This window comes from Etheostoma cragini, chromosome 7, assembly GCF_013103735.1.
Source record: "Etheostoma cragini isolate CJK2018 chromosome 7, CSU_Ecrag_1.0, whole genome shotgun sequence".
Lineage (NCBI taxonomy): Eukaryota > Metazoa > Chordata > Actinopteri > Perciformes > Percidae > Etheostoma > Etheostoma cragini.
Window position 1 is genome coordinate 2542133 of NC_048413.1, and position 26990 is coordinate 2569122.

Genomic DNA, 26990 nt, shown 5'->3' on the forward strand with positions numbered 1-26990 from the left:
AATAAGAAGGTGTTTTTTCACCATATGGTGGAACCAAATGTAAAGTCTACAAATCAGACTACTACATCATAAAACACAAATAAATCCACCCGTTAGTTTCTTCTGTAAAATACACATGTGAGAAAGAAAGTTTGCAAGAACTGGCAGGGATATTCCATGTGCCTCATTTAAAACCACAACATGGTAAACGTATCACAGACCGATTTAAAGACCATGAAATTCACACATTTGGAGAAGCTGCTGCACCCATGACAGAAACATGACTGGGCCTCCTTGTGACTCTTCCTCTTTTTTTGACCAAACACGTGAGGCAGTTTTCTATCGCACTCACATTCCCCCATGAGGCTTATGTCACCACTGTCCTTATCGAGTTCCACTTTCCAGTCTCAGCTGAAAAGAGGATGAGACATCACAAATAAAAGATGTCTCATATTTTACATACAGATCACATACATTAGGACTTCCCCTTCCAATTCTTCTTTCCATAGTTTTGACTGTGCTTTTGGTTGACTCTTTTCTGTCAGTAATATTGTACTTTCTGTGTTTGAATTATATGTGACAACTTACATAAGTGTGTTCTGGGAGACAATTTATTATCAGACACTCCAGGAGCAAGTGACATCCTAACCTGTCTGTTGGCAGAGTTCTCAACAAGCGGGAGGGTGGCTTTACATACTGTTCTATTTGCTCTATTCGGTGGAGCCACGTGGGAGTATGAAATTCAAGTCTATCGAAAGGTTAATGCAGTTTTTGGTCTTGACTACAAAATGTAAGCTTATTTAACCCTTGTGTGGGGTCCGTATTCACAGGCTTCTTATGTCCCTTTCAACAATTGTGTACTTTAGCCCATTTACCAACGATACATACATCATTTATGGTTCATATTTGCCATTTACTCCTGTGAGATCACATTTATGATCATGTGATCATTTCCGTTTTTTGAGCAAAAACAAGGAAAATCAATTATAACAAAATCGAAACTAGATTTTTTTATCGTCATTGGTGCTTATTTCTTAGAACTTAATCAGAACAAGTGAAAGTGCTTGAAATGTAACAATTTTGTAACTTAGTGTGAGAATAGCAGTTGTAGATATGCAACAGTTTCCCAGCACCTACAATTAAATACTTTCAGGTCCAGTAGACCCAAACACCTCATAGTAAAAGTATGCGTAAAAGTAATGAGTGAAAGTTGGACCAGAAAGAGAGGGAAAAAGATTTTTTTTTTTTTTACATTGGAAGTCAATCATACAATCGAAAGCTCCAAAACAACTACTAATCGACTGTGTGGAAAAGATTGTTTTCTTTCAAGTAGTGGAAGAAGCATTCAGACAATTTCTCCAGTAAAAGTACCAATACAACAATGCAAAACAACACTATTACAAGTTACAGTTCTGTATTGAAAAGCATAGAAGTATTAAACTAAATTTGCTTTATGTATTTAAGTATTTAGTTTAAGTATCAAAAGTCAATTGGTTCTGCAGAAAATGGCCTCTGTGACTGATTGTTAATACTCTTCTATGAAGAGCACACAGAAGTGCACTTTACTGTTTGAGGTGCATCACAGATCTAAATTACAATTACAGATTGAACAAAAACCAATCAATCAAGCTTTATTTGTTTAACAAAATGCAATCCAAAGTGCTGTACAGTGAAAAAGAACAGGCACACAAAAGACCAATACAGACTAAGACCAATAGATATGGTTATTTTCAGTTATTTTCAGGCAAGAAAGTGTGTTTCTAGCATCTCAAATGTTAGGATTTTTCTGCATTGAGTACTTTTACTTTTAAGACTTTAAGTGCAACTAATTCAATAGTATTTTATCTATAGTATTAAGTCATAACAAGCGTTATCTCAACTTTACACTTTACAGATAGAGTAGTTCTAGACCACACTATAATTTACAACAACCCAACAATTCCAGTAATTCCCCAAGAGCAAGCATTAAGTGTGATGGTGGGGAGGAAAAACTCCCTTTTGGGAAGAAACCTCGGTGGTGAAGAAAATATCCTTCTAGGGAGAAACCTCGGACGGACCCAGGCTCTTGGTAGGCGGTGTCTGACGGTGTCGGTTGGGGGTGTTATGAACAGTGGCAATGATAGTCACAATAAAGATAATGGACCAATGACTAGAAATAGCAGTTTGAAGTAGTTCATGGCATTGCAGAGCACTGCAGGGCGTAGCAGGACATAGCAGGGTACAGCAGAACATAGCAGGGCGTAGCAGGAGGCAGCAGGGCGTAGCAGGACGCAGCAGAACGTAGCAGAGAGCCTGGCGCAGAGCTGGACCACCGGGACAGCTGCAACCATGATTTAGGTGCCGCCCTAATCCAAGGACGCATGTTGGGCGAAAAAACAACAAAAAACAACATAAAGACTCCGGGGAATAAGTTCCCCAGAGCTAGGTTAGTAACAAGCATTTCTCGGACATGGATGCACACAGATGGAAAGATAAACGAGAGAGGAGCCCTTGTGTCAAAGGAAGTCCCCCTGGGTGTATAAAACTATGACAGCTTATTAAAAGGGACAGGATAAAGAGAGGAGCCTGGTCGGGCTAGAACTCTCCCCTGCCGGATCTACATGATCATGCTTACAGTGTGGCTCGAAAGTTTGGGCACCCTAGATAAAAATGTGTGTCAATGTGCATAAAGAAGCCAAGAAAAGATGGAAAAATCTCCAAAAGGCATCAAATGACCGATTGGACATTTGTACAATATGTCACAAAAAGTTAGATTTTATTTCATCATTTACACTTTCAAAATACAAGAAAACAAAAAAATGGCATCTGCAAAAGTTTGGGCACCCTGCAGAGTTATTACCTTGTACCCCCCTCCTTTGGCAAGTATCACAGCTTGGAAATGCTTCTTGTAGCCAGCCCGGAGTCTTTTTATTCTTGTTTGGGGTATCTTCGCCCATTCTTCCTTCCAAAAGTCTACCAGTTCTTTGAGATTTCTTGGCTGTCTGTCACGCACTGCTCTTTAAAGGTCTATCCATAGATTTTCAATGATGTTGAGGTCAGGAGATTGTGAAGGCAACGGCAAAACCTTCAGTTTACGCCTCTTGGTGCAATCCACCGTGGATTTTGAGGTGTGTGTAGGATCATTATCCATTTGTAGAAGCCATTCTCTCTTTAACTTCAGTCTTTTCACAGATATTACATTATAATTACATTCCAAACAGAGGATATTGGCAACTGAAAACGCTTTGCTATCTCCTTACAGCCTTCTCCTGCTTTGTGAGTGTCAAGTATTTTCAGTTTCAGTTTACCAGACAACTGCTTAGAAGAAGCCATGGTGCTGATTGTTGTGGGGGGGTCAGATGAGTCCGGGTATTTAAAACCTTATCACTTGGTGATAAGGTTTTAACATCAAATGATGATTGAGAACAGTCCATGACACTGTCAGGTCTCAGCTTTCCAGCTCTGCAGGGGCTCTAAATTTTAGCAGACGCCATTTTTTGTTTTCTGTTATTTTGAAAGTGTAAATGACGGAAATAAAAATCGAACTTTTTGTGACATATTATACAAATGTCTAATGACTAGTCGAGATTTTTCCATCTTTTCTTGGCTTCTTTATGCACATTAATACAATTTTTTACCTAGGGTGGACAAACTTTTGAGCCCCACTGTACTTTACCTGGTTCTACACCCTAAGAGTCGTGAAACCCTTCGAAGTGTCACAAGATCAATCAGAGAGGTCATGGGATGTTAAAGAAGAAAACTAATGTTATGATTCACAAATGTGGATTTGGATTTTGGTCATCCATTAAATCCAAGAGATGGACGCGATGCAGGTCAGGAACAGTCAACAGGTCAAGACACAGCAAAAGGCAACAAGAAAACCCGGAAAGGGAGTACAAATCAGGTTAATTGACAATCTGGCCGGAAATGAGTGGGGAATGTCCGTACTGCAGGGCTGATGTGGGGAAGTGGAAACAGGGGAGCAGGTGAACGAGAATGAGAGCGCATGACTGGGACAGTGGGGTCTGAGGGCATCTGGTGGATAGAAGAGGAAATACAGGGGGAGTAGCATGCAGTAAAAATAGTTCTAGTACCTTAACATTTTTCTTGAGTAACCCTACTTAAACTTCCAATTATATTTTGTCCCTGGAGGCCAATTGGCTTTACATCAAATATCACTACTCTAAAGAACACAGACATTGGCAATTACATATAAAACATGTCAAGGCAGACTAGAATATGATCATACCAATACAAATACACAGAAGGAGTACAGTAACCAGGCATGTAGTATACATGATCAACATCTCTTCCATAATAACAGAATCGTCATCAGCTGCAGCATAGACATCATAGTATCATAGACGTCATCGTCATCATCATCAACACGAACCACATCATCAACTGTCCACACACATTTGTGAAAGGGAGTAGCCTCGCCTCCTCCCAACCTCCTCCCCAGGCCTGGGTTGTGTTGGGTCTCTGTAAATTATAGAGTGTGGTCAGATTTGACACAATAAATAAAATGGAATTGAATTACTTGTTACTCTAACAGGGGGCGTCCAAACATCGAGCACAATGACGTCCTATAGGCTCTTATCAGATGGTAGGTTTCTCAGAACCAACATATAAGTTCAAATTATTCACTTTCTTTTTGTAATTCTTGCTTGTTGCTCTGATGTTTTACAGAAGTCCCACCAGTAGAGAGCCAGTACAACCTTTCTCTGTCTTTTTGACAGCATGCTCATTAACTAGCTCGACTTTTTGTGTTGACTCTCGGTTTAGGGTTGACATTCAGCTCAAGGGCCGTGACGATCTATTGAAGGTAATTTACATGTTCCTGAATCCCTGGGGTCAATGCTCCTGGCCCAAAAGTCTTTCACATTTCACGGCTTTGTGTTTGTCTAAGTTGTGTAAAAGTGGTTAGCTCACCTGGTTGAGCGTGCACCCCATGTACAGAGGCTTAGTCCATGTCATTCCCCCTCTCTTTTCCACTATGATGTCTTGATCTATCCTAGCAACAAAAGCCCCAAAAATGATCTTAAACTATATTAAAGTGAGCTTAAAATGTATTGCATCTACAAGGAGGCAGACTTAACTAATAACCCTTTTTTATGATGATATTTTGACTTGTCAAATATAAAGAAAAGCCCAGGTGTAAATAATCAAACTATCAAGGCTAAATAGAATGAAATCAAATAGAATGGAATGCCTTTATTGTCATTATACACAAGTGCAGTACTTGTGCAACGATATGCATATATAAAATAGTGAGAAAAATAAAGAGTTCGTATACACATGCATGTCCTTTGACACACTGAGCTCCTCTCTCCTCTATCTTTCCACTTGTGTGCCTCCATGTCCCAGAAATGCTTGTTACTAACCTTGCTCTGGGGAGTCATTCCCCGGAGTTCTTATGTTCTATTTTGGCCAGCATGTTTCTTTGGATCAGGGAGGCGCCAAAATCATGTATGCAGCTGCCATGGTCCTGCTCCAAGTTCTGCGATGCCATGTAATGCCGCACAGTGCCCTGCTATGCCATAAACTACTACAAAGAACTACTACAAACTACTATTTTTGTGACTGTTGTTGCCACTCTTCGTTTTAACCCCAACGGGTCGTAAGACAGCCTACCAAAAGCCTGGGTCTGATCCAGGTTTCTTCCTAAAAGGGAGTTTTTCCTCGCCACTGTCGCACTGTTGCTCACTCTGGAGGGAACTACTAGACCTGTTGGGTCCTTGTAAATTCTGGAGTGTGGTCTAGACCTCCTCTATCTGTAAAGTGTCTCAAGATAACTCTGGTTACAAATTGATACTATAAATCAAATTGAATTGAATTGAAATTATCCAAAAATATAGTTTGGTGTCTCAAAAGTCCTGAGTATTAAATATTGCACAGTAATTAATTCCATTTCCTGGTTTGTGCACGCTGAGGTGATGTGTCACTCACTGGAACCCACCTATAGTTTGCTTGTATCTAACAATGCATAACTGTTAAGCTGATCCTTTCAAAGAAAGAACAATATATCATTATTGTTCTAGAAATGAGTGGAAAAATGAACTGCGTCACACTCAAGAGTCACAGGAAGTTGGGCGCCTGGGAAGCTCACCTGGCGGAACAGATGTTTACTCCTCGACACAGTGGGCGCGGGTTTGACTCCATACCCCCTCACTCTCCTTTTCAAATAAAGGCCTAAAATGCCCAAACAAATCTGTTTGGGAGTCACAGAATTATTATTTTTTGGGAAAAAGGGAGCATTTACCAGAATCAAGATGCTAAATATTGATTGCAGATCTGGAAATCAGAAAAAGGTTGGTTTGTGTCTTTTGAAATCAACGTTTACAACCTGACATACAGTATACTTTTAAATTCACTTGAAATTCTGCTTAGAAATCGTCGTGTTGTGTCCTGATTTACCACTGGATGGCAGCATCCCAGCGTGATGGGCAACCTCGTCTCAGTAAATTCCACATTTACTGCTGCTTTAACTCTATCTGGTTGTTTTATGAGGAAAAATAGTAAATGGTTGTCATTTGGTGTTGGCTGAATAATCAACACATGTCGAACATCAGCAATTGTATCAATGTATTAAGCAATACTAGTTTCGGTTAGTTATCAGTTTACGTAATTGCACAGGTAAGACAACACAAAATACGTCACATGTTTAAAAGAAGGAGAAGTGGGCTAATAGCTCACAAAATGACAAATAAAGTGTCAGATATAAGATTAGGATCAACGAATGAAAAGGGGAAAAAAACTATAAAATGGCATAACACAGCACAAAATACAGGAGATTATAATGACATGTATTATATTTGCCAAAAAACCTGAACAACATACATGCAGTACATAGAGAGAGAGAGCGAAAGAGAGAGAGAGAGAGAGGTATCATAAGTATCCTGTTTACTTGTATTATTACATCAGATGTATTTACTCATTGTTGCTGTTTATATGTATGTTTGTTCTTATGCCTTGGCAACACAGATATATTTTTTTGTCATGCCAATAAAGCAACATGAAATTGAGAGAGAGAGAGAGAGAGAGAGAGAGAGAGAGAGAGAGAGAGAGAGTGGTCATAATCTACAAAATTAGCTTTAAACCTGAATTTAAACTTTATGTGACAGGACGAATAAAGTGCATTATGGCATTTATTCCGCAGATGAGAATTGTTTGAAATGAAAGAAAATGTAAATGATTTACATATCTGATGCTATGCATGTGGATGTTATTACTTTGAATCTATTAATCATTGCAGGTAGGCTACACACCATTCAGCTACTTGTGTGAGAGACTGTAGTCAGTGGGCCGACATGTTGAACAATACCTTTCCATCCAGATTTCATTGAGTGAAAATGACGCAAGGGCCGCGGTGCTGTCAACAGAGATGTTTCATCACAGCACGGTGTGAATAATGAGCTCTGTCTTCATGCGGGTCTTTGTCACCCGGGAGGACAACATCTTTTCTGTCATCTGTTTGTAGGTCACAAGAATGTCCCCCTTTGAGCCTTCCCACTCTCACATTCCTCCCTCATCAACTGCCCACGTACACTTGGCCACACACACTGGGCTGGACCATCCAGCACTGGGTTCATCTTCAGGGTCAGCCCTCTCAGGGCACATCAAATTGTACTGTAGGTGTTGATTATTGACATACAAATAGGAAAACAGTGGTGGAAGCAGTACTCACATGCAATATGTGTTCTTGTGTGATGTATTTCACATGATTTATCATATTCTTCTCGTGGGTTCTCATGATATCCCAAAAATCTAGCTGCTGTGTAGGTTTAGAAAGTACATGTTTAGAGCCTCCTGGTGATACTTCAATCAAAAACTAAAATTCTGTAAATCTTAAAAGTGGGGCTTGCCCAATTATGCTTTTTAATGTTGGACTCGGGTACATTCACAAAAAGACCCTAGGTTGCATTTTTGGCAAGAGTTACGCTTTAATGGGGTCTCAAGTCAAATCCATTGGGAATCCCTGGCCTCAATACTATAAACGTCTTATGTACTTGTTTTCTGAGAAGTATCTAGTAACTATGGCTGTCAAATAAATGTAGTGAAGTAAAAAGTCAAATATTTACACATAAAATAGCACATTTGAACTGAAGTAAAGTGCACGTATTTAAAATGAAAAGTACAGAATTTGAATAAAACAGTAAAAAAAACACATTTAAGAAAAGTTCACAGGAAGCACCTGTGCTTTTATTCACACCTCGGCTTTGGGGCATTTTCCTTTTGGTTTTTCAGGTTGTTGCCATGGTCGTTGCTGCTGTTTCTGAGCAGAGGTCTGAGCGAGGGTTGGGAGTGTTTTCCTCGCTTCTTAGGGAAAACCTCCAGGAAGGATTACACAAGGCCCCGAAACACTTGGTAAAGCCAAAAAGTCAGGAGGCAGCGCCCCCCTGGAAGTCCCCATCACAGGCCTGCACGGCCGCTTAGCCGGGCGTCTGGTGCTTTTGTTTCGATTCCTCTCCAGGCTTGGGACAGTCGCCATCAGTGACTCACACACATTGGCTGACTTCGGCCCCTTTTTGTTTTTTCTTCAATGAGTTTCCTCTTGTTTATTCCAGATACAGCACAGCCCGTGGATGAAATAGTGTTATTGTCTCAAAGTTTCCTGGACCTGTTCAAGGCCAGGAGCCAGTTGTTTAAGAGTAAGCAGGGGGACTTCATGAAGAGTTTGTGTGTGTGTGTGTGTGTGTGTGTGTGTGTGTGTGTGTGTGTGTGTGTGTGTGTGTGTGTGTGTGTACCAGGGGTTGATTGCACTGATGCAAGTGGAATCCCCAAACAATACAAAGCCTAGCTTGTCAGTATAAGACAGGGATTGAAGAAGCTTGTAGAGGGTGGAAGAGAAACGTCAACTGTTGCAACCATAGCTGCCATTCAGATGGAAATGGATGATAGCTTTGCCCTAACATGCTTATGTTTGGTTTCTTTTCAAATCACAGTGAATTCCCCAGTCTCATCAGCATGCTGAGTATAGTCACTCGGTGCAGAATTCATCTCAACAAACTGCTCACACTAAACCAAAGAGAACAAATGATAAGACAGTGAGTCCTGTGGAATAAATAGGTCTAATAGGTGGATGACCTCTGCTCTAAAATGATCGGAAAAAATTAAAAAAATGTGCCCTGAGATGTAATCTAGTAATCTAAAACCAAATGGAAAAAAAGATGAAGAAGCAGCAGCTGACAAACCACAAACTGACTAGACAGGGTAAACTTCCTCCTTTCCCAATAACGTAAAAAAAAACAAAAAGTTGATCAGTTAGCGTAGTTTTACCAACATGATATCACAAGCAGAGTGTCATCTTTCAGGATCGTCATTCGTGGGTCATCATCACCATGATTACAAATCTTTCAATATGAAGTGTGTGTGTGTGGGTAATCATCACCGCAGATGAGTCAATTCTACCTTCTTGGATTGAGAATGAAGGCCTTTGAGGGGAAGTGTGTGTGGGTAAAAAGTGAGAACGTGTTGAGCTGCGTCGGATGAAAGAATCTGTATACTACGTACCCACACACTACATGAATATGGTGAATTACTGAGCTTTATTAGGACTCCAAGTCATTTCAGACCCCACCCTTTAGCAGTCTCAGGTGGTTTCATTGTTTCGGTAAGTCATCGTCAAATAAAAGCCCAGTGGGATTTTCCTGAGAACAGAGAATCTCAGCTAGTTGTTTTCTGGGAATATGGTACAGTATATCTGGGCTCCATCCTCTCTGTGTTGCTGGAGCTGGCTTTTGGAAAAAAAAAGAAGAAAACCCGGTGAGTCAACATCCTCTCTCCTCTTGGACAAACACCCCAGCTTACAGCATTCCTGAAGCCCTGCAGCCTGAGCTTTCAGGCGGGCATGCTGATTTCATTTGCCCTGACGTGTCGGCAGATGAGCGCAATATGCTGTCCTCTCTCGTCGGCTGTGCTGTTCAGTCAGTACGGATGTGGTGGTGGTGGTGTTTGTTCAGCATCCCCTGGAGAAAAAAAAAAAAGACGTTCAGAACAGGGTGATCCCCACCACTTCCTGTCTTTGGAGACAGGAAGAAGTTACCGTCGCTGTTCTCTTTCTTTCGACCCGCACGAGGATGTCTACTGGTCTGCGTGTTGCTCCAGACACTCGTGCTTACAAACACATTGGCAAATAATCTAACTGACACATTTAGCTGTTACAATTTCAGGCAAAAGGTTTCAAACTGAGGCTAAAGCTATAACCCCGTGACACTTCCTGCCATTGTGTTGAGGACTTTCTCCTTCTGGCTCACACTCACGGCTGTCAGAGGTTTTACGTAGAAGCATTTCAGTCTTAGATGCATGACCCAGCAACAGCAGCATCGGCCTGGGGGGTAAAGACGGGGACTGGGTACCCAGGGCCCTCGTGTGAGGAGGGCCCAAAAAGATGCTAGAATGAATAGCTGTGGAGGGGCCCATGAAAAATGCCTTTCCAGAGGGCCCCGAATTTGGGGTACACCCCTGTGCAACATTTGATGTTCCAGTTGTTCCTCAAAAATCATGATTTTGATTTCCCCCATTAAATTTTTAGGCTATTATCATCTTTTACTGTGTGTGGGTCAAAAAACACCATTAAAACATACCCATGTGCATTTCCCATAGAAATTAATAGGAAATCATAATCAGTTCTTTTCATATGTGTGTGTGTGTGTGTGTGTGTGTGTGTGGATCAGAGAGCAGAGAGTGTAATAGACTGAACATTGGCAGGTGGTTCCTTATCTGACATTGTGTTCTCAAACATCGTAAAACAATCGTGAAAAAGAGGAACCTGTTACAACTAGAAGTTCCATGTGGGGCCTTTCGTATACCATCTGTACACCCCCTGTGCACCCACTGTGAAGGTGTGTCACATCCTGAGAAAAAACATCCCTTCAAATCACACAAAACAACCTGCAATTGATTAGGTTTAATCCTGATTGCTGATGCTTTTGGAAGCAGGACATGAAAGACAAACACAACATCATGTTTATTGTATTGTACCGTTTGGGCTAAGCATACAACTATCTACTAATATAAAAATGATTTATTATTAATTCACCCATGAAGCTAAATGGTCACGATTGTCTGACATATGAGTAGCACAGCACATGCAACAACACCCCCAAACAGGAAATAGTATACAAGTGTGTTTGTGTGTGTGTGGGTGGGTTCGTATAACGGTGTGTGTGTCGGAGTCATTTAAGGTCTACTTTCTGACTGGAGATGCCACATTATGAAGAGATACAATGAACAGAAAGTGTAACTAACTAAACCCATTTATTTTTTTGGGTTGTCTTTGCAGAAAGCTTCATCTTATCTTCACACTCACACACGTTGTCGACCCCTGAGATGTTCTTCTTCTGCAATCTACCAGCTCCTGTAGTTATTTTCCTTTGCCCCTCAAACAATTAAAACAGCTCTGAACGATCTCTTCAGTAAAACACAATTTGAACTGATTTTCCCACTTAATCCTTTAAAGAGCTAATTGCAGCTACTTAGCATTAAACTTTCATCAGGTTGTAGGACTCACAAAAGACAGATGGAGAAAAGAAATAGCTGAAAGTGGTCCTAATTTTAGTCCAAAATACAACTCATTAGACCCTCCCTGCATGGTAAACGTCCACGTTTTCAAACTCCACCCTAAAGTTTGTGACGTCAGCTTTGTGTTAAATATGTGCAGCAGAGTAGGGATTGGTTGCCATATAACACAACTGAGTTGTTGCTGGAGTTTTGACCACTGATAACAATGGGAAGTCTCCAACAGTACATACGATAACCATGGCGACATGGGTTATTTTCTCGGACTTTAAAATTTTTGTGGCTCTTTTTAAAAGAGCCACGAAAAAACAATATGCAACTGTTTTACAACTGTTCCCAATGTGTAAAATTAGTGGAGTGTCCCTTTTAACTGGTCCAAAAAAAATTTCAAGCTAGAGCTAAATAAAAATAGTAGTTGAAAATCAAAAGCTGGTGTAACTCCACCTCTAGTTTACAGTACAGGGGAAGCATTGTGGCATTGTATTTAACTTACAGGCTAAATGTTCCTCAGCTCCCATTGGAAGAAACAGAAAAACCTACGTTTTACAATTGTCCAAACAATCCAATAATGTATTGCAATTGGTTTTATTTTGCAAATTGGACCACTTTACAAGTTAACATTGAATTTGAATGACTGTGTAAACAACTATGCTCCCCATGAGGCACTGAGCACCTCTATCCATCTGTATGCCATCTCATTCCATTAATGCATGTTACTAACTCAACTTCTTCCCTTTCCCGAGTCTTGTGCTCTCTCGCCCCTCTCCTCTCTCCTCCTATCGCTTCCTGCAGGTGGTTCTGGCTCTGGATCTGTGGTTGGAGTCCCCTGCTGCTTCCATGCTCCTGCTCGACAACCTCTGCTGCAAATCTCCATGTCTCTGTCTGTCTGTCTGTCTGTGTCTCTTTTTCTCGCACCCCTAACCAGTCGAGGCAGATGGACTCTGGTGGTTCTGCTCAAGGTTTCTGCCTCTTAAAGGAAGTTTTTTCTTGCCTCGGTCGCCTAGTGCTTGCTCTTGGTGGGAACTGTTGGGTTTCTGTAAATAACATCACAGAGTACGGTCTAGACCTGCTCTTTTATGAAAAGCGCAATGAGATAACTGTTGTGATTTTGCGCTATATAAATAAAATTGAATAGAATTATGGAAGTTTTAGCTCGGGAGAAAAACATCCTCATTTACACTCCAACACTCAACTAATCTGCTTCATCAGATCTCAGATAAGATCCTATTTCAATTTTAGCTCTTCCTACTTCAAATCAGCAAAAAGAAATAAAGTCGCCCTACTAAAATAAAGACCCTATATATCATAATAAGTAGATGATTATCAAAATGTGCTTTCACAGCCTTCTAAATAATCATTCATGTGTAAGCTGCCATTTTTTTACACCACTTTTATTAGCACTTCTGTATGTTATTTGCATTTTGACCTTATGGACTCACACAGCTACTGGGGTTTAATGGACTGTATCTAACTACAGCTGTCCAGCTTTTAAATAAGAGGTTTTGCCTGTATGACTGATATGATCTTTACAAGCTGCTGGGTGGAAATTATGAGCAGCAGCTTCAGGAAAGAGGCAGTTAAAGCCACAAAGAGACAATTCAACCTGGAAGGTATCAGCTCACTGCTGCTGCTGGGAAACCAAATTCAGAATCTTTATCTCAGATGCAGATTATGAAGACTGTTCTTCAATTTGCATTTATTAAAAAATACTGTAGAGGGGGACGGCTAAAGCGCTCATGCTGGACAGTTTTGTTTACTCTTGTTGGTGCAAGACTTATTCTTCTATTAACAATTTTAAAAGTAAAGGATATTGTTTTATATGTAACTTTTGACCCTAAAAGTGTCTTTAGTCCAGACCCAGTCTGGCGTTGTGCTTTCTCGTTTTACTGCACATTACCTGTCCTCTTTGTTTGTTAAACACACACAGTGATAGACATACTGTACATGGAGATAATCGCAAGCATATGATGCTGTCTTTTTTTTAAAAACCGTTCTCTTATCTGTATAGTGGTTTCTGGCACATTTGTCACCCACATCCTGTGCCTTGACAGCCCACTCCAGCTCTTATCCCTTTATCAGACACAACAGACTCCACTGTGCCACCCATGCTTTATGACACATTTTGAGTGATATTTCTACTTCAAGCAGCTATATATTTATCTTTTGCATGAGAAGAGCATTTGGGGTTTAGTCTTGTCTTCTCTACATGTGTGTTTAAAAAAATCCACTTCTTTATTTTAAACCAAAAAGAAGCTCTGCACTCATCCATAATCCTAATTTAACCAGGGAATGGCCATTAGAAACTGTGACACACACCATGCAACATGGTTGACATGCAGACCAGTCTGGTCTGAGCTGTTTCACCGTAGAGGCTCAACTGTATCCTGCAAGCCCTCCTGCTTCCTCTTCTCAAAGCTTGTCATTCCACATCACTGACCAGACCAGTAATGACAGTTGTTTTCGTGTCTGAAGAGTGCAAATTCAGCGATCAAAAGTTCCCATTGAACGCATTGTTTGCAGAGCATTCAATACAAGTGCAGACATAAATAGATAAAACTGTTTCGATAGCGTCGGCTCGTTCACCGAGGTACACTTTTGACTCTATGACCAGTACATGAAAAAACAAAAACGAGGGAGACCCCAGGTTGGTACCAGGTGCTTGTCCAAACAAAAATTTTAGAAAAAAAGATTTAAAAATCCAGTTACAATTGCCCTCTAAGCCTGCAGTTGTGGGCAGAGAGGTCCAAGGGCTCTAGAGTGCCAGACTCACAAATTGACAATTTAGAAAAAAGATAAAAATGAAGTTATGATCTTTTATATTTCACACATTATCTCCACTAGAGGTCTAATGATTAATAAATCGATTAGTCGATCAAGCAAAAATGCATTTTTAACCCTTGTATGGTATTCGGGTCACATTGACCCATTTCCAAAGAAAAATGGTACAAGTTACATTTTTTGTACCTGAAAATCAACGGCCTTACCTTATTATCTGTGATAAACATGTATTCCTGACTCAATTCAGAAAATTATTCTGGATATGACCACTCATGTTTTTTCCATAGTGGATTTTTAACATGAATTTTAACCTTGTGACAAAAAAACGAATCACACGTCCATTTTTAATTGTGTGCTAGTGGAGACTGATTGTATTCACTAAACATATATGTTGTCTCATTAAAGACAACATTTTTTAATAGATTATGAAGTAAAAATTTATTTCAGAATTCTTTTTAAAACCCCAAATAAGTCACGGGTCAATATGACCCGAGGGACCCCAAAGTGAAGGGTTAATATTTGGAGTCTTTGTATGAGACATTTGATACATTTTAGATACTGATCTCTATTTTTTTATGGAAAGAATGATCAATTAGTCTAGAATATAATCTGCAGATTAATCATCATAAAAACCCTGATCTCCCTCTTCACTAAATAAAGTCTTAACACTCTCATGTTGCCATGCGTCTGTGCGTTTTTTGTTTCAGAGTATTTTGTTTTTAGATACAGTATGTAACTGTTGAAGCATTTTCATTAAAACATTAGGGAAAAAAGAGATGACAATTTTCATACATTTTGGTCACAATGTAGAGTTACAAAGTCAAATTTAAGAAATGACTAAGCAATTCTAGTTACAAAAACACCCAAAACAACAAGTAAAAATTGACCTCAATCTGCAGTTCATACTAAAACCAACTGCTGCAAAACAAATCCACCAGAGTCTGTGAAACAACAATAGCAACACTAATAGGGCGACAACCAAACATTTGCAACAGTAGTAATGACTAGCGACCCCCTACACTAACCGCCTGCTGGGTTAATTGCTGAGCATCCTGGTTGTTTGGGCCCTCTGTCTTTGTTAAATGGCCCTTTAACACATTTTTTTAGCGTACCATCGTCTTGAATAAGTAGCCCCTCGTTATGCATCCAGCCCATTTGCTCTAAACCCACGTTTCAAGCACCGGCAAGCTTGCATAACAATCCCTTAAATCCCCCCCCCCCCCCCCCCCCCCACCGCTTCTCCTTAATGTGCCCATAACAGTCAGAGGGCTCGGCTGGAACACATGGCCACATACCATCGCTCACCATCATCAACACTCCTAACGCATCTGTGAATGAGCAGCAGAGGACAAAAGGGATCAACGCTGAAGAGAGAGTGGCCACCATGACCTCATGGGTCAGCTGGGAGCCAGGAATGAAAAGACTCCAAACTACCCCCAACGTACACACACATACACACACACACACACACACACACACACACACCTACCTCTTGGACAACTGAAGCTGCCATGGGAATATGGGAGCGTGGAAGAGGAGGAATCAGCATTCGTCTGCAGGAGCTGAAAGAAAGTGTTTGTTTGGAATTTTGGGTCATGCCTTTCTCCGCACATTCCTCACTATCCTCGCAACAATAAACGGTGTCATAGCCGATACAAAAGCCTCCGTTCTGGATACCTCACACAACAAAAAGCCTCAAACCATCCGAAAACCACACATTTAACTTGAGAACTCGGGTGATAACATTCTTAAAACGGAGGGAGAGTTGTGGAACTATGAAGGCTTGCTGTATTAAAAAGTATCACATGGAGTAGGACACATCTCCACCGGGGAAATTACAAACAGATTGTGTGTATATTTGAGGTCTGAGCACTAATTTAAGTTTGGCAGCTATGATTCCCACAAAAAGTTGTGGCTTGTTGAACCAAATAGCTTTTCTTTTAAAGTTCTGCACAAAATAATGAGCGTGAAATTTGAAAATGACACATATTTTATTTTTAGGAACCGAGACTTAGGTGAAAAAAACATAATTATGGGTCATCTAAAGTAGATATCAAACTTGCTTCCATAAGGTCATGTCGAACAACCACAAAGGTAACGGGTCCTTTACTCAGCTGTCAAAATAAAAGTCGGTGCATGCAGTAAAAACTGAAAAATCCTTCATTCTGTACATAAAAGCAGACATCTTGAAATAAATAAATAACTTAAAGAACAAAAGTTCTGTACAGCTGTGAAACCCCGAGGGCTACAGAACGCAGCCACATGTTCATTGGTCAAAACGTGGAGAGGTGCAACTGTCGAGCCATCGCACTTCGGGCTCAGTCTCTTCACTCTTTGGGGCTGCTTTTGCTTTTTTTCTTTGGCGGTTTCGTTGGACAGTCAGTGGTGCTTCGAAGTCTTTGGATCTGTAAAGTTTAGGCAAACAGCTCGGTCACTCTGCTGCTCACAGTTTGCTCTCCTCCTCCTCCAGGGGTCGGTTCAAGCCCGGGATGAATTTGAGTAGGCGCCTGCGGAAGCTTTTCTGTTTGGGCTTCCTCTGCAGCGAGTTGAATCCTCCCTGCTTCTCCCCCGAGGTGGTCGTCGATGATGAGGACCCCCTCACGTAGCTGCGTGTGCTGGCGCTGCGGGTCAGCTGCGTCTTGGCCATCGTGAAGAGCGCGCTGGCCGGTCGGAGGCGCTGCTGCCTCTGCGCCGGCTGTTGCTCTCTCTTTTTGTCTGCGCCGGTGCTGTCCGAGTCCACGCTGCCGTCCACCTGGTACAGGCAGGTCTGGTACAGGGGGTCGTCCTCGGTGGCCGTGCTGAGGAAGCTGGCGCTGCTGCTGGTGCTGCCGGTGCAGTGGAGGGCTCTCTGAGCGGCGGGGCTGGGAGCGCCGAGGCTGCCGTACACGCCAGCTGACTCCAGGGACTCGTACACTGCAGCATCACTCAGCACTATGCCTACAGCAGAGAAGGGCAGAGTTAGGGATTTCATTTAGTATCCTTAAACATGCATGACTGAAGCAAACCATTCAAAATGGAGAATTTCTTAGAGTGAAAATGTGCATTTAAAAAAAAATGTTTTGGTTTGTCAAATTCCCTCAACCTTTCGTATTTTGAACTTTTCTTGTTTTTTATGTATGTACATTCACTGAATGGATTATCCCGATGAAATAAAGTTAGTTGAATGGAATTAACTAGACACGAAAACAAGACAACCTACCATGAACAAGCCTCTGCTCCTGCACCATCAACGACCGATATTCATCCCATTTCTCATGAAGAGTTTGCTACAACAAAAAAGGAAGACAGAGATATGTTAAATGACGGTGACAAGAAAACCACAACACAGGCTATAAAAACAACGTAAAAAAGGATTTAAAACTGTGAAATAGCTACAACTAAAAGCAATGCTACAAGGTAGGACATATTCACTTAAACCGTAATGGGTTATCAGTTGCCAGCTCATGTATAACAGACTTTTCAACACTTATTGTGTCAAGGGGACAGTCTGTATGAAACATATAAACTGCATTGACAAATAACAGGAGTTACAGGCTAAAACTTAAAGAGGATTACATATAAGGGGGCTTTTCCCAAATACCACTAACCGACATGCAAATTAGTAGGAATATGACTGTAGTACTTTTTGTTGTGAAGCTTTAGGTAGTACTTTTTTCAGTCACTGTTTTTGTTTTTTCTCTATAGCAACATAAATAAGTTGACAGTTATGTTGCATTTAGTGGGAAATCAACATGCACCAGCATCGCACACATGTTGAGCAGCAGGTTAATCTTTCAAACGTTGGATTAGGATCTCAGAAAGCGGCTGTGTTGCAGCTCTCCCACTCGTGGATTAGAGCGGGACAGCTGCTGTAATCTTTGGGGGGAAAGCTGGCAGCTTTTTAACGGCCACGAGTTTGAGAATGTCTGCAGCGATCAGCGGACTGCTGATGCAACAGGTGGTGCTGTGCTGGGGAGACAGGTGTGGAGAGAGGGGGGGACTGGTGTCTATATCAGGCATGTAACATAATGTGTGTGTGTGTGTGTGTGTGTGTGTGTGTGGCTGGTGGACACACACACAAACGGGCACACTCACTGCTGACAAACAGTGAAAAACTGCTGCTACAATAGTAAAAAAATAAAAATAAGAAAAAAAAGTAAAAATTCACCTTCAGATACTGCAGCCGGGCCTCCAGCTCCGCTTTTCGGATTGAGTCGCTGTACACCGTCTCCAGCCTTTAAGCGTAAAACCAGAAGGCGAATACAGTTAATAAGCGTGACAGGAAGCTAACACTTAAAATAAAAACTACAAGGGCGGAAAACAGCTATTTATAACAAAATATGAAAGGCTCTTTTTAGAAGACGGCGGCAAACAGTTTACAAGCGAGGTGGAAGGATAAAGGCACATATACAACTTCCACTCACTTCAGTGTGGCAAATCCTTTGAATTACAAGACTGGGTGACTCAAAGAGCTTGTTTTCACTTTAACTGTTTATACAGACTCCAGTTGGAAGTGTAATTTGATGATGTCAGTCCGTAAAATCGGTGCCACTCTGATGCGGTTCTCTTCCCGCTTTTAGCCGCAGCTCTCCAAGCGCACAGGCGAGGACTTCACTAATTGTCCTTTTAATCTTTTACAAGTAGAGGAGGAGGATGAGGAAGAGAGTGTGTTTCCGATTAAACACCCGCATATTAAATCCTAACAGCAATGTTTGAGATACTTAAGCTTTGGTTGACAAATCTACTGTTTCAACTCAATAAATTAAGTAAAAAAAAACAAAAAACTTTGAAGTTTGAACTTCTCTCTCTGGCTCTCTTTTTTCGTTCTTGACATAATTTCTGGCCCTTTTCATATGAACAACAGCACGAATGGCTTTAACAAGAGACGGCCTGAAAATGTGCGCTGTTATCCCCATATTTTAAACAATATAGTGTCTCCCCCGCCCTTCTGTGATGAATGGCTTTTCAACACGCAAGTGGCTCTTAAATACTTCTGCCTTTCTTGTTTCCAAGCATATGAAATGTCAACCACACAGCCTGAAAACACAAACATATGCAATTGACAGATACAGCAGTAAGTCCTCACATTTCAAAAGCTGGAACCAGAAAATGTTTGCGGTTTTATCGTTCTTTGCTACGTTGTTAACTTAACCTAACTTTTTCATCCTCTTCTGAAGAGTCCATCATGTTAAAAGCTAAAAGCAACTGCGTAGAGGAGGGGAGGGGGAGGGGGGGGTGCGCGATCACGGGAGGCTTGTATCATGTGGACGCGGCGACAGTGTTGTCATTCCCTAGAGTTCCTCAAGGTAGATGGCAGAAACTACACACTATGGCTTTAATAGATTTTGGGAAGCTTGTAACAGACTGAAATGGGATTGAATTAACATTATCTAGAACTTTACATTCATTTTACATGTGAGTTACTGTTGTGCAAATAAGAATTATGCAAGGTAAAACTTGCCCAACCTGCCAGAGATGTTAGATACAGTAAGAATCTATTTTGAATTTGACTGAAGTGTTTGCGGAGCGTCACTTTTTTCTTCCCTTTCCTCTTAAGAAACGTCCCTCTAACCCCCACAGGTTAAGTTCCACTCTGAAGAAATGGTTTCTACCTTCAGTTCTGACAGCCTGGTTAGCATCACACAGCTTGTTTGGGTTTTCTTTCTACATCAATCTGATTATTTCAGCTGTCCATCGTCTCATCACTATAATACCTGCAATATGTTTGTTATTACCTAAAAACATTTGGATTGACATTTTCTAAACCACCACGGCATTTTCTGTAAGTCTGTGTACCTGATTGTGTTGCCACAGGCCCTGATGAGCTGAACAATCTCCTTGTGCCGAAATCCCTCCACGGTGGCCTCGTTCACACTTGCAATGGTGTCCCCTACACACACACACACACGCGCACACACATAGGTTAACCAGCAGCCATCAGATCAGGATGAACTTAAATTCACTGTGGCTTCAATTACTGCAAGCTGCAGCCCACTGAGGCTTGTTTGATTTCAAAAAAAAAAAAAACTCAACACACGTGCAACACAAATGTGGAAGACGTGTGCAGTCGTGGCGTGCGGCTCGTTAATGAACTTCTGTCACCACCCCGTTGGAAAAAGGCTTATTTAAACATGTTAAAGCCATATTTGTTTATTTATCTACGAGAGTCATATTGTCCCACTTATTAGACGTGGTGTGAACTCTCATGCGTGACAGCAGCCTTTGTGGGCTTTCAGAACAAAGGCTATTTTTCCTCTTTTAAAAACCGCCGCCCAATCGGCTTCATGTGATGAAGTCACTGTGTTCGCAGCGAGACACAGGGAACAATAGAGCCAGCATGCCAGGAATGTAGGAAGTGAAACTGAAGTGACATACGCAGGTCGGATGGAGGAAGGAGGCGGAGGACCGCCTTCCTTCTTTTTTTGACACACTGACGTAGACATCAACGCCGAGAGCGGCCACTGAGCAGCTGAAGGTTTGAAAACCAGGGACAAATATAAAAGCAATCTTTGAGGATTCCTTTTTTTTTTTTTTTTTTTCAAAAAGGAAACAAGTCATGTGTGCCAAATAAAAATAGCACTTCCTTTACAACTGTCTTTGCTTTACTCCATCTGGCACATTGGTGCGAAGAGCTGGCAAATACGTGTTGGCTGAAATAGCCGCTCGCTAAGTTGTTTGCCGACTGGAAAATGAGTAGCCAAACTGTCATATTTGTACTTCACTAAACAGCCGGCCCGAGACACACCAGCGCTTTTGTTGACGTACGGTACACAAGTGTCAGCTGGCAAACCCGAAAAGAGGATGAGCCGAACAAAAGACACTCACTTCCCCTCGTGTCTATTACCAGTGTTTTCCAGGTTATTTTGAGCTTCGACGCACAAACTCACCCACTTTAAGTCCTGCTTGCTGGGCCGGGCTGTCGTCGTGCACTCTACACACAAACGTGCACATCTCCACAGAGTTTTGGTCTTGATGGTGCAGGCCGTAAGTCTGAAAAAGACGAAGTTGACGAGTAAATGCTTCTTCTTCTCTATGTATAGGAATTGGCTTACACAATGCGACTGATGTCAGCAGTTTTGAAATATTGTGGTGGAACACAATGCAACACTGATAAACCGCTGAATGACATGCTGAGGAAGCCGTGACGGACAACGCCGGAAAAAAGATCGTATCAGGCAATAAGCAAAGACGTGGCACACACATGGCAAGGTACGGTTTGTTTCTCTGGCCTGGCTGAACAGAAAGAGACGGTAGACAGGACCGGTTCTTTTAAGTAGAAATCTCCCTCTTTGTGTTACTATCCCTCCGAGAAAACGCTCTCCATGAAAGCACGAAACTGTATCGTTGGATTTCTTTGTGGCTAGTACATAAACAGGAGGACAAATATCTATATTGATGCATCTATATCTGTATTGTTTTTCAGAAAATGTGATCCTATCTTGACATGCTGACATCAGTGTTTTTCTGTCTTTATAAACCTGATGCGTCCCTAAAACCCATTAAGAAAGTTTCTATTTTTGTGTAATATTTAGTTGTCTTGGAAACAGTGTTAGTGTGTTACTTCCACGTGTATCTGCGTGCTCTTCCCCGTTTCAGTCACCGCAGACTCTCTGCAGAAGGTCAGAGCAGTGCAGGCAACAGATAGACTTCCCCTTGTCACACAACTATCCGGCTGAAACTCTCAGGGCCTTTCCCTCAACACACAGGTCCATAGACTCACAAAGGTCTCGTAAAATGACATGCGAGTTATCAAGCCTTCCATCTGCTACAGTCAAGTGTTCCTATTAAAACATGGATCCAACTTATGGAAATCTGCCTGGCTCACTTCCTTATCAGCCGCCTGAAAGATAAACATATAACCACGCAAATACTGTTGAAACGCAAATATCCCATTTGCATGCTGGATCCTCAACTCCACATCCATCCGGATGAACATAACAGGCGCTTAGGGATGATAACCACCAGGAAAACACAGGAGTCCAAAGTCGTCTCTCTCACTGCTGAACGTCAAACTGGCCCTCGTGTTCTCACTTCCTTCTGGCCACAGGCGGACAGGAAGGGCGGCGGCCTCCATCCAAACCATAAATAGAACAATATGTCTTTTCCTCCATGCGGTGCTACGTTTACGGAAGCTTTCGCGCATTTTAGCAAACTATTTTAAGAGCGGGGTCTGCATGACAGAGCCCACATTGTGAGGTCTGTTGCATGGCTTCGGGGCGAGAGGGAGCGAGAGCAGGGAGATAATGGGGTTGTATGTGTGAAGCGTCTGCCTGCTGAGAGGGCGAGTGTGAAGCAGGTATTACATGGCAAGCGTGTGAGCAAACCGCACAGCTTAAAACACTGGGGAAAAAAAAACACATCTCAATCGTCTCTCTAGTCATGGGACTAACACTCAACGAGATGCGTTGACCTTTGACTCCCGCCGAGCAGGCGAATGCTCAGATTGAGAGATTTACAGGATGAGATGCCCACGCTTCAGTCACTCAAGTTTCATGATCTGATGACATGTAGCCGAGCAGGGAAATCCCGTTAAATGGAACTCGAGAGGCTCTAAAATATCGCTGGTAATCGTCTCACCTGGATCTCGAAACCAAACGTCTCCTCTTCATTTTTCTCCAGGACCACCACCTTTCTGGAAGAGAAGAAAGGTCATTTTTATTCAAACGGACTCACAATTTCTGATATATCCTCAGATATCCCAGAGTCTTTTTTAAGATGAACCGGGGCTGTGTTATTAAGTGGACAATAGGCATCTAATTTGCTAATCAATTGATTGTTTATGTCATTTTTCAAGCAAAGATGCCAAATGTTGGATGGTTGCAGCTTGCAGGTTCTCAACTGTGTGAAATCGCTGCTTTCCCTGGTCTTACAATCAAAAGTAGTGCTTTAAATTGGGGCGTCTTAACCGTGTGATATAAGCGTAGAATCAAGGAGAGAAAAACAAAACAAAAGGCATGTCATCCCAAGTTATTCAAAAATGTCTTAGCAACCATTTGGACCATTTGAACCCTTTTTCAAGCAAAATGCCACATATTGACGAGTGTCAAAGTTGCAAATGTGAATGTTTTCTGCTTTTCTATGTTGCCCATCATTGTAACCTTAATTTTTTTTAAAGTTTTTATTGGTTGCGCACAAAAAAAAAAGAAAAAGACACTTGAAGACGTTGTCTTGGGCTCTGGGATATTGTGATGGCCATTTATTTTACGGTCTTCAGATGTCTTAAAGACCAAATGATGTGTCAAATCTGTAGTAATCTTTTAAAATTAAATAAATATGGCATAACATAGTCTCTCAGCTTTTTGGCTAAGGAGCCAAAAATGTATAAAACAGCATTTTTGTAGGCCTATATAAACTCCAAAACACAAGAGCAGGAGGAGATGAGGTCAACAAAGATGTGTTTATGTCCAACTCTGGATTCCTCTCTTTATTCTTATTTAAATTACAGATAGCATAATAAGATATCTCCGCTGGCGTTACAGGACTTCTTCTGTGTTCCGCAGCCTATGGACGTCACTTCTAAATGGACAGTACGAGGGCCTGTGGGCCTTACGGACGTCTACACAGCGTCTCCCATGCAGGCCCAGCAGAACCCATGAAAATTCATGACAACCCTCACAGAATATCATGCATAACATTTGGGTGATTATTTGAATGGGCGCCTTTCACCCTGGGATGACGCCGCTCACTTGCAATCATTCTCCGGAGGAAGATAAGAGGAAAGAGAAAAAAAAGTACAAAGGGTAAATGTCAATGAGGAATCAAGGAGATTGTACCTTTGTGGTTCTGGTGTTACTGTCAAGGGTTTCCATTTCTGCAGACCGCCACCCTGCCGGGAGAAAACGAAAAACAAGACATGAAGCGTGTCAGACACCTGCAGGGGAGCTTCACGCAACATCAAACATAGGGGGGTTTCCAGGACACACCTACAGTACACATCAGCGCATCAACTGGTCCATCTAGTCTTGAAGCTGCACATGTGCGCTGTGTGTTTGTATTTGTAGCCACTGGGCTATTATCCATTAAAGTTGAAACCAGAAATTCGTGTCTGGCTGCTCTTTGTTTACTTCACAGTTACAACATCAGACAGCGTACATAAATGTAGCTTTACTTAACACAAAATCAGCCGCCCTCAGGCACTCCAAATGTTGACCTACGTGAAACATCAGATCTTTGTTTGAGAGCAGTTTGTACAAATTCCAGCCGATTAAAGAAACAAATAAGACACACGTGGCGAGGACAGCCGCCACAATAACTGCATTGAGTGAAAAGCCGAGTCAACAGTAGGTCAGGACTCTGCCCTACCTGAGTAAATAAGAAAGGCATCCGTCCAGAACGCTCCACTAAATCATTACAATCCCTCCTCCACTGTTCCAACTCAATCATTTTCAAATGCTGCTCCTATGAAAGGCTGCTTTGTGCTAAAGTCTCTCTGGGTAGTAAAATGTTGCTTTCTTTATGTCCCAACACTTACAGAATTGTCCCGCTCCCATCTCAATGAGTGCATTTATTCCCAAATACCCTGTGAGACGAACAGGGGGGGGGGGGGGTTGCTGGAGCAGGATCTCTGTGCGTGTGTGTGTGCACAATGCACTTTTGTAGCCCTTCACTCCAGCCAATGCACGCATGTATGCATGTAACTTGGTGGATAGCTGTGCCTCTCTTTACTGTACACTGTTCCACTTGTTTGTTTGAAACTGCTTTCCAACTAGGATGCCAGAAACACCAAACTAAGTTACAGAATTGAATCCAGCTTTATGAGAGACACAATAGCCAGGGGAATGTGCTAATTGACACACTAGCCATGCAAACCTTACCTTACCTAACTGGGTGTTAACAGGTTAAAACTATTTGGTTTGTTTCTGTTAGATCAAGGAATCTTCTGTATGCTCTTATTTTGAAATAGAGGCAACATGTAGAGAGTCAGAACAACCATTTATAAAGTAGAATAAATAATACTCTATGAGATCAGTCAGTATTCAATCTGATTTATGGAACTCAATTTGAAAACAACCCGTTTATTGTATGTACTTATGATGCAAGTACATTTCATCAATGCATTTTAGACAAACTTAAGGTCAAAGATGTGATTATTGGTCTTTTCGCATCAATCGTCTTTTAAAAACAAGACAAAAAGTTGAGTTTTTTTTTTTCCATTTTATATTATTGTATATTTAAGCATGTATTGGTACCACTAAATTATGACACTAAATGACAATAATTACACCAAAAGGCTTGTGAGTGTTTTTTACATGTAAATCCTTCCAAAAGTCACAGTAATGTCAATATATTTCACCATCCCTCAAAAGAAAATGAGTTATTTGTGTGTATAAAAAGAAGAAGAACAAAAATAGTATTGGTCATCCTCCATTTAACTGTAAACAAACCTGGACTGTTGCAGGTTTTTACTTTAAGGATCGCTCCTTGTGTCAAATCATCATCATTTTAATATAGATGAAGTCCTCGTTTGAAGCACCAGACCCTGGCGAACCTGACACATCATAAATCAGACTCAGTGTTTGGGTGGTCCACACTTTGCCCCCCCCACCCCCACTGGATGAGCCACTGAAGATGCTCTCTGTAGATAGATGGGCTACACCATGAACCAGCAGAGGTGCCCAGACCATTTCCAGGTCAAGAGCCACCAGATAGACCGACAACACTGCACATTTATCCAGATCCACAGGTTTTTACTTTCAGATAAAGTCATACAGAGTCCATCTTGTCTATGTGTATGTATATGTCCTTGTGGCAGGTATAAGAATCACTCAATTCAACAAAAAAAAGATATAAAAATTAAAAATCCCTCACAGGAATGCAATTACCATGATAAATATGTCACCTTATCATGGCCATTGCCTTCCTGTGAGTGATTTTTTTTAATTTTTTAATTTTTAATTTTATTGTTAGGCAAGTGTGATATATGTGTGTTTATCTGTTATGGTTGTCATGCTACTGGATGCCTAACATTTCCTTCGGGATAAATACAGTATAAATGAAGTATGAATGTATGTATCTATGTATGTATGTGTGTATCTATGTATCTAAAAAAATGTGGAAGTCCACTGTCAATTAAATGCTGTCATGCTAAAAAAGTCCCAAAAAAGAAAACTATCCTGCCTCAAGAGTGTAAATGTTTCATATTAAGCAAGTATAACTGTCTTGTATGACCAATTGCAGCTAAACCAGTTAATAGAACAGCATTCAATACAGTTAGCATTAATAACATATGCTAACTGTGTTGATAACGTCGGACCACAAGACCCAATGACTGAGGGCACAAGGGAGAAATAATAAGGTAACACAACAAGTGTTGAATGGACTTCTTACTTTTTTGAAGTTTCTGGGAAGCGTCCCTCCCGAGTAAGCCAAAGTCTTGTAGTTGTAAACCTCCGAGGAGTGTGTCGGTAAGTCCCCGGTCCGGCAGCTGTCTGACTTTGACGAGGGGAAATAAATGTCGTTGTCTGAAGATGCGGGTCCACTCTCCGGACCGCTGGAGTTCACCTTCTTCAGCCTCCTGAACGTCATGTTGAGCTCATAAAAGAGAGCGGGAAAGTTGTTGAAAATTAAAAATTAAAAAAATGATTATGAAGTGTGTTGTTGTCCTCAGAGAGTGAAACCGGTCGAGGAAGATGCTAACCGAGTTATGCGCTTCAACGTGGAGCCAAGTGTAACATGACTTCAGAGCGTTTCTTCTAAAAAGGCTGGGGGCGGGGACTTTTATTGTGAAGGACACGAATGAGTGCCAATAGGGATGT

General features: G+C 41.4%; 1 protein-coding gene and 1 long non-coding RNA gene across 2 annotated transcripts; one reads left to right on the forward strand and one right to left on the reverse strand.

Moving 5' to 3' along the window:
• On the forward strand, positions 1 to 18720 carry LOC117947941. The gene is made up of 3 exons (XR_004657365.1): positions 1 to 11; positions 18229 to 18238; positions 18594 to 18720. It is a non-coding gene; the product is annotated as an uncharacterized LOC117947941 (long non-coding RNA).
• Positions 16614 to 26908, reverse strand: tamalin (trafficking regulator and scaffold protein tamalin). Its single transcript, XM_034877305.1, has 8 exons — positions 26563 to 26908; positions 24009 to 24061; positions 22813 to 22867; positions 21123 to 21225; positions 20032 to 20125; positions 18404 to 18470; positions 17456 to 17522; positions 16614 to 17193 (listed from the first exon to the last, which is right to left on the reverse strand). The coding sequence occupies exons 1-8, from the start codon at positions 26758 to 26760 to the stop codon at positions 16700 to 16702; spliced, it is 1131 nt and encodes a 376-aa protein (XP_034733196.1). The 5' UTR covers positions 26761 to 26908; the 3' UTR covers positions 16614 to 16699.
• Positions 26909 to 26990: the final 82 nt, after the last annotated feature.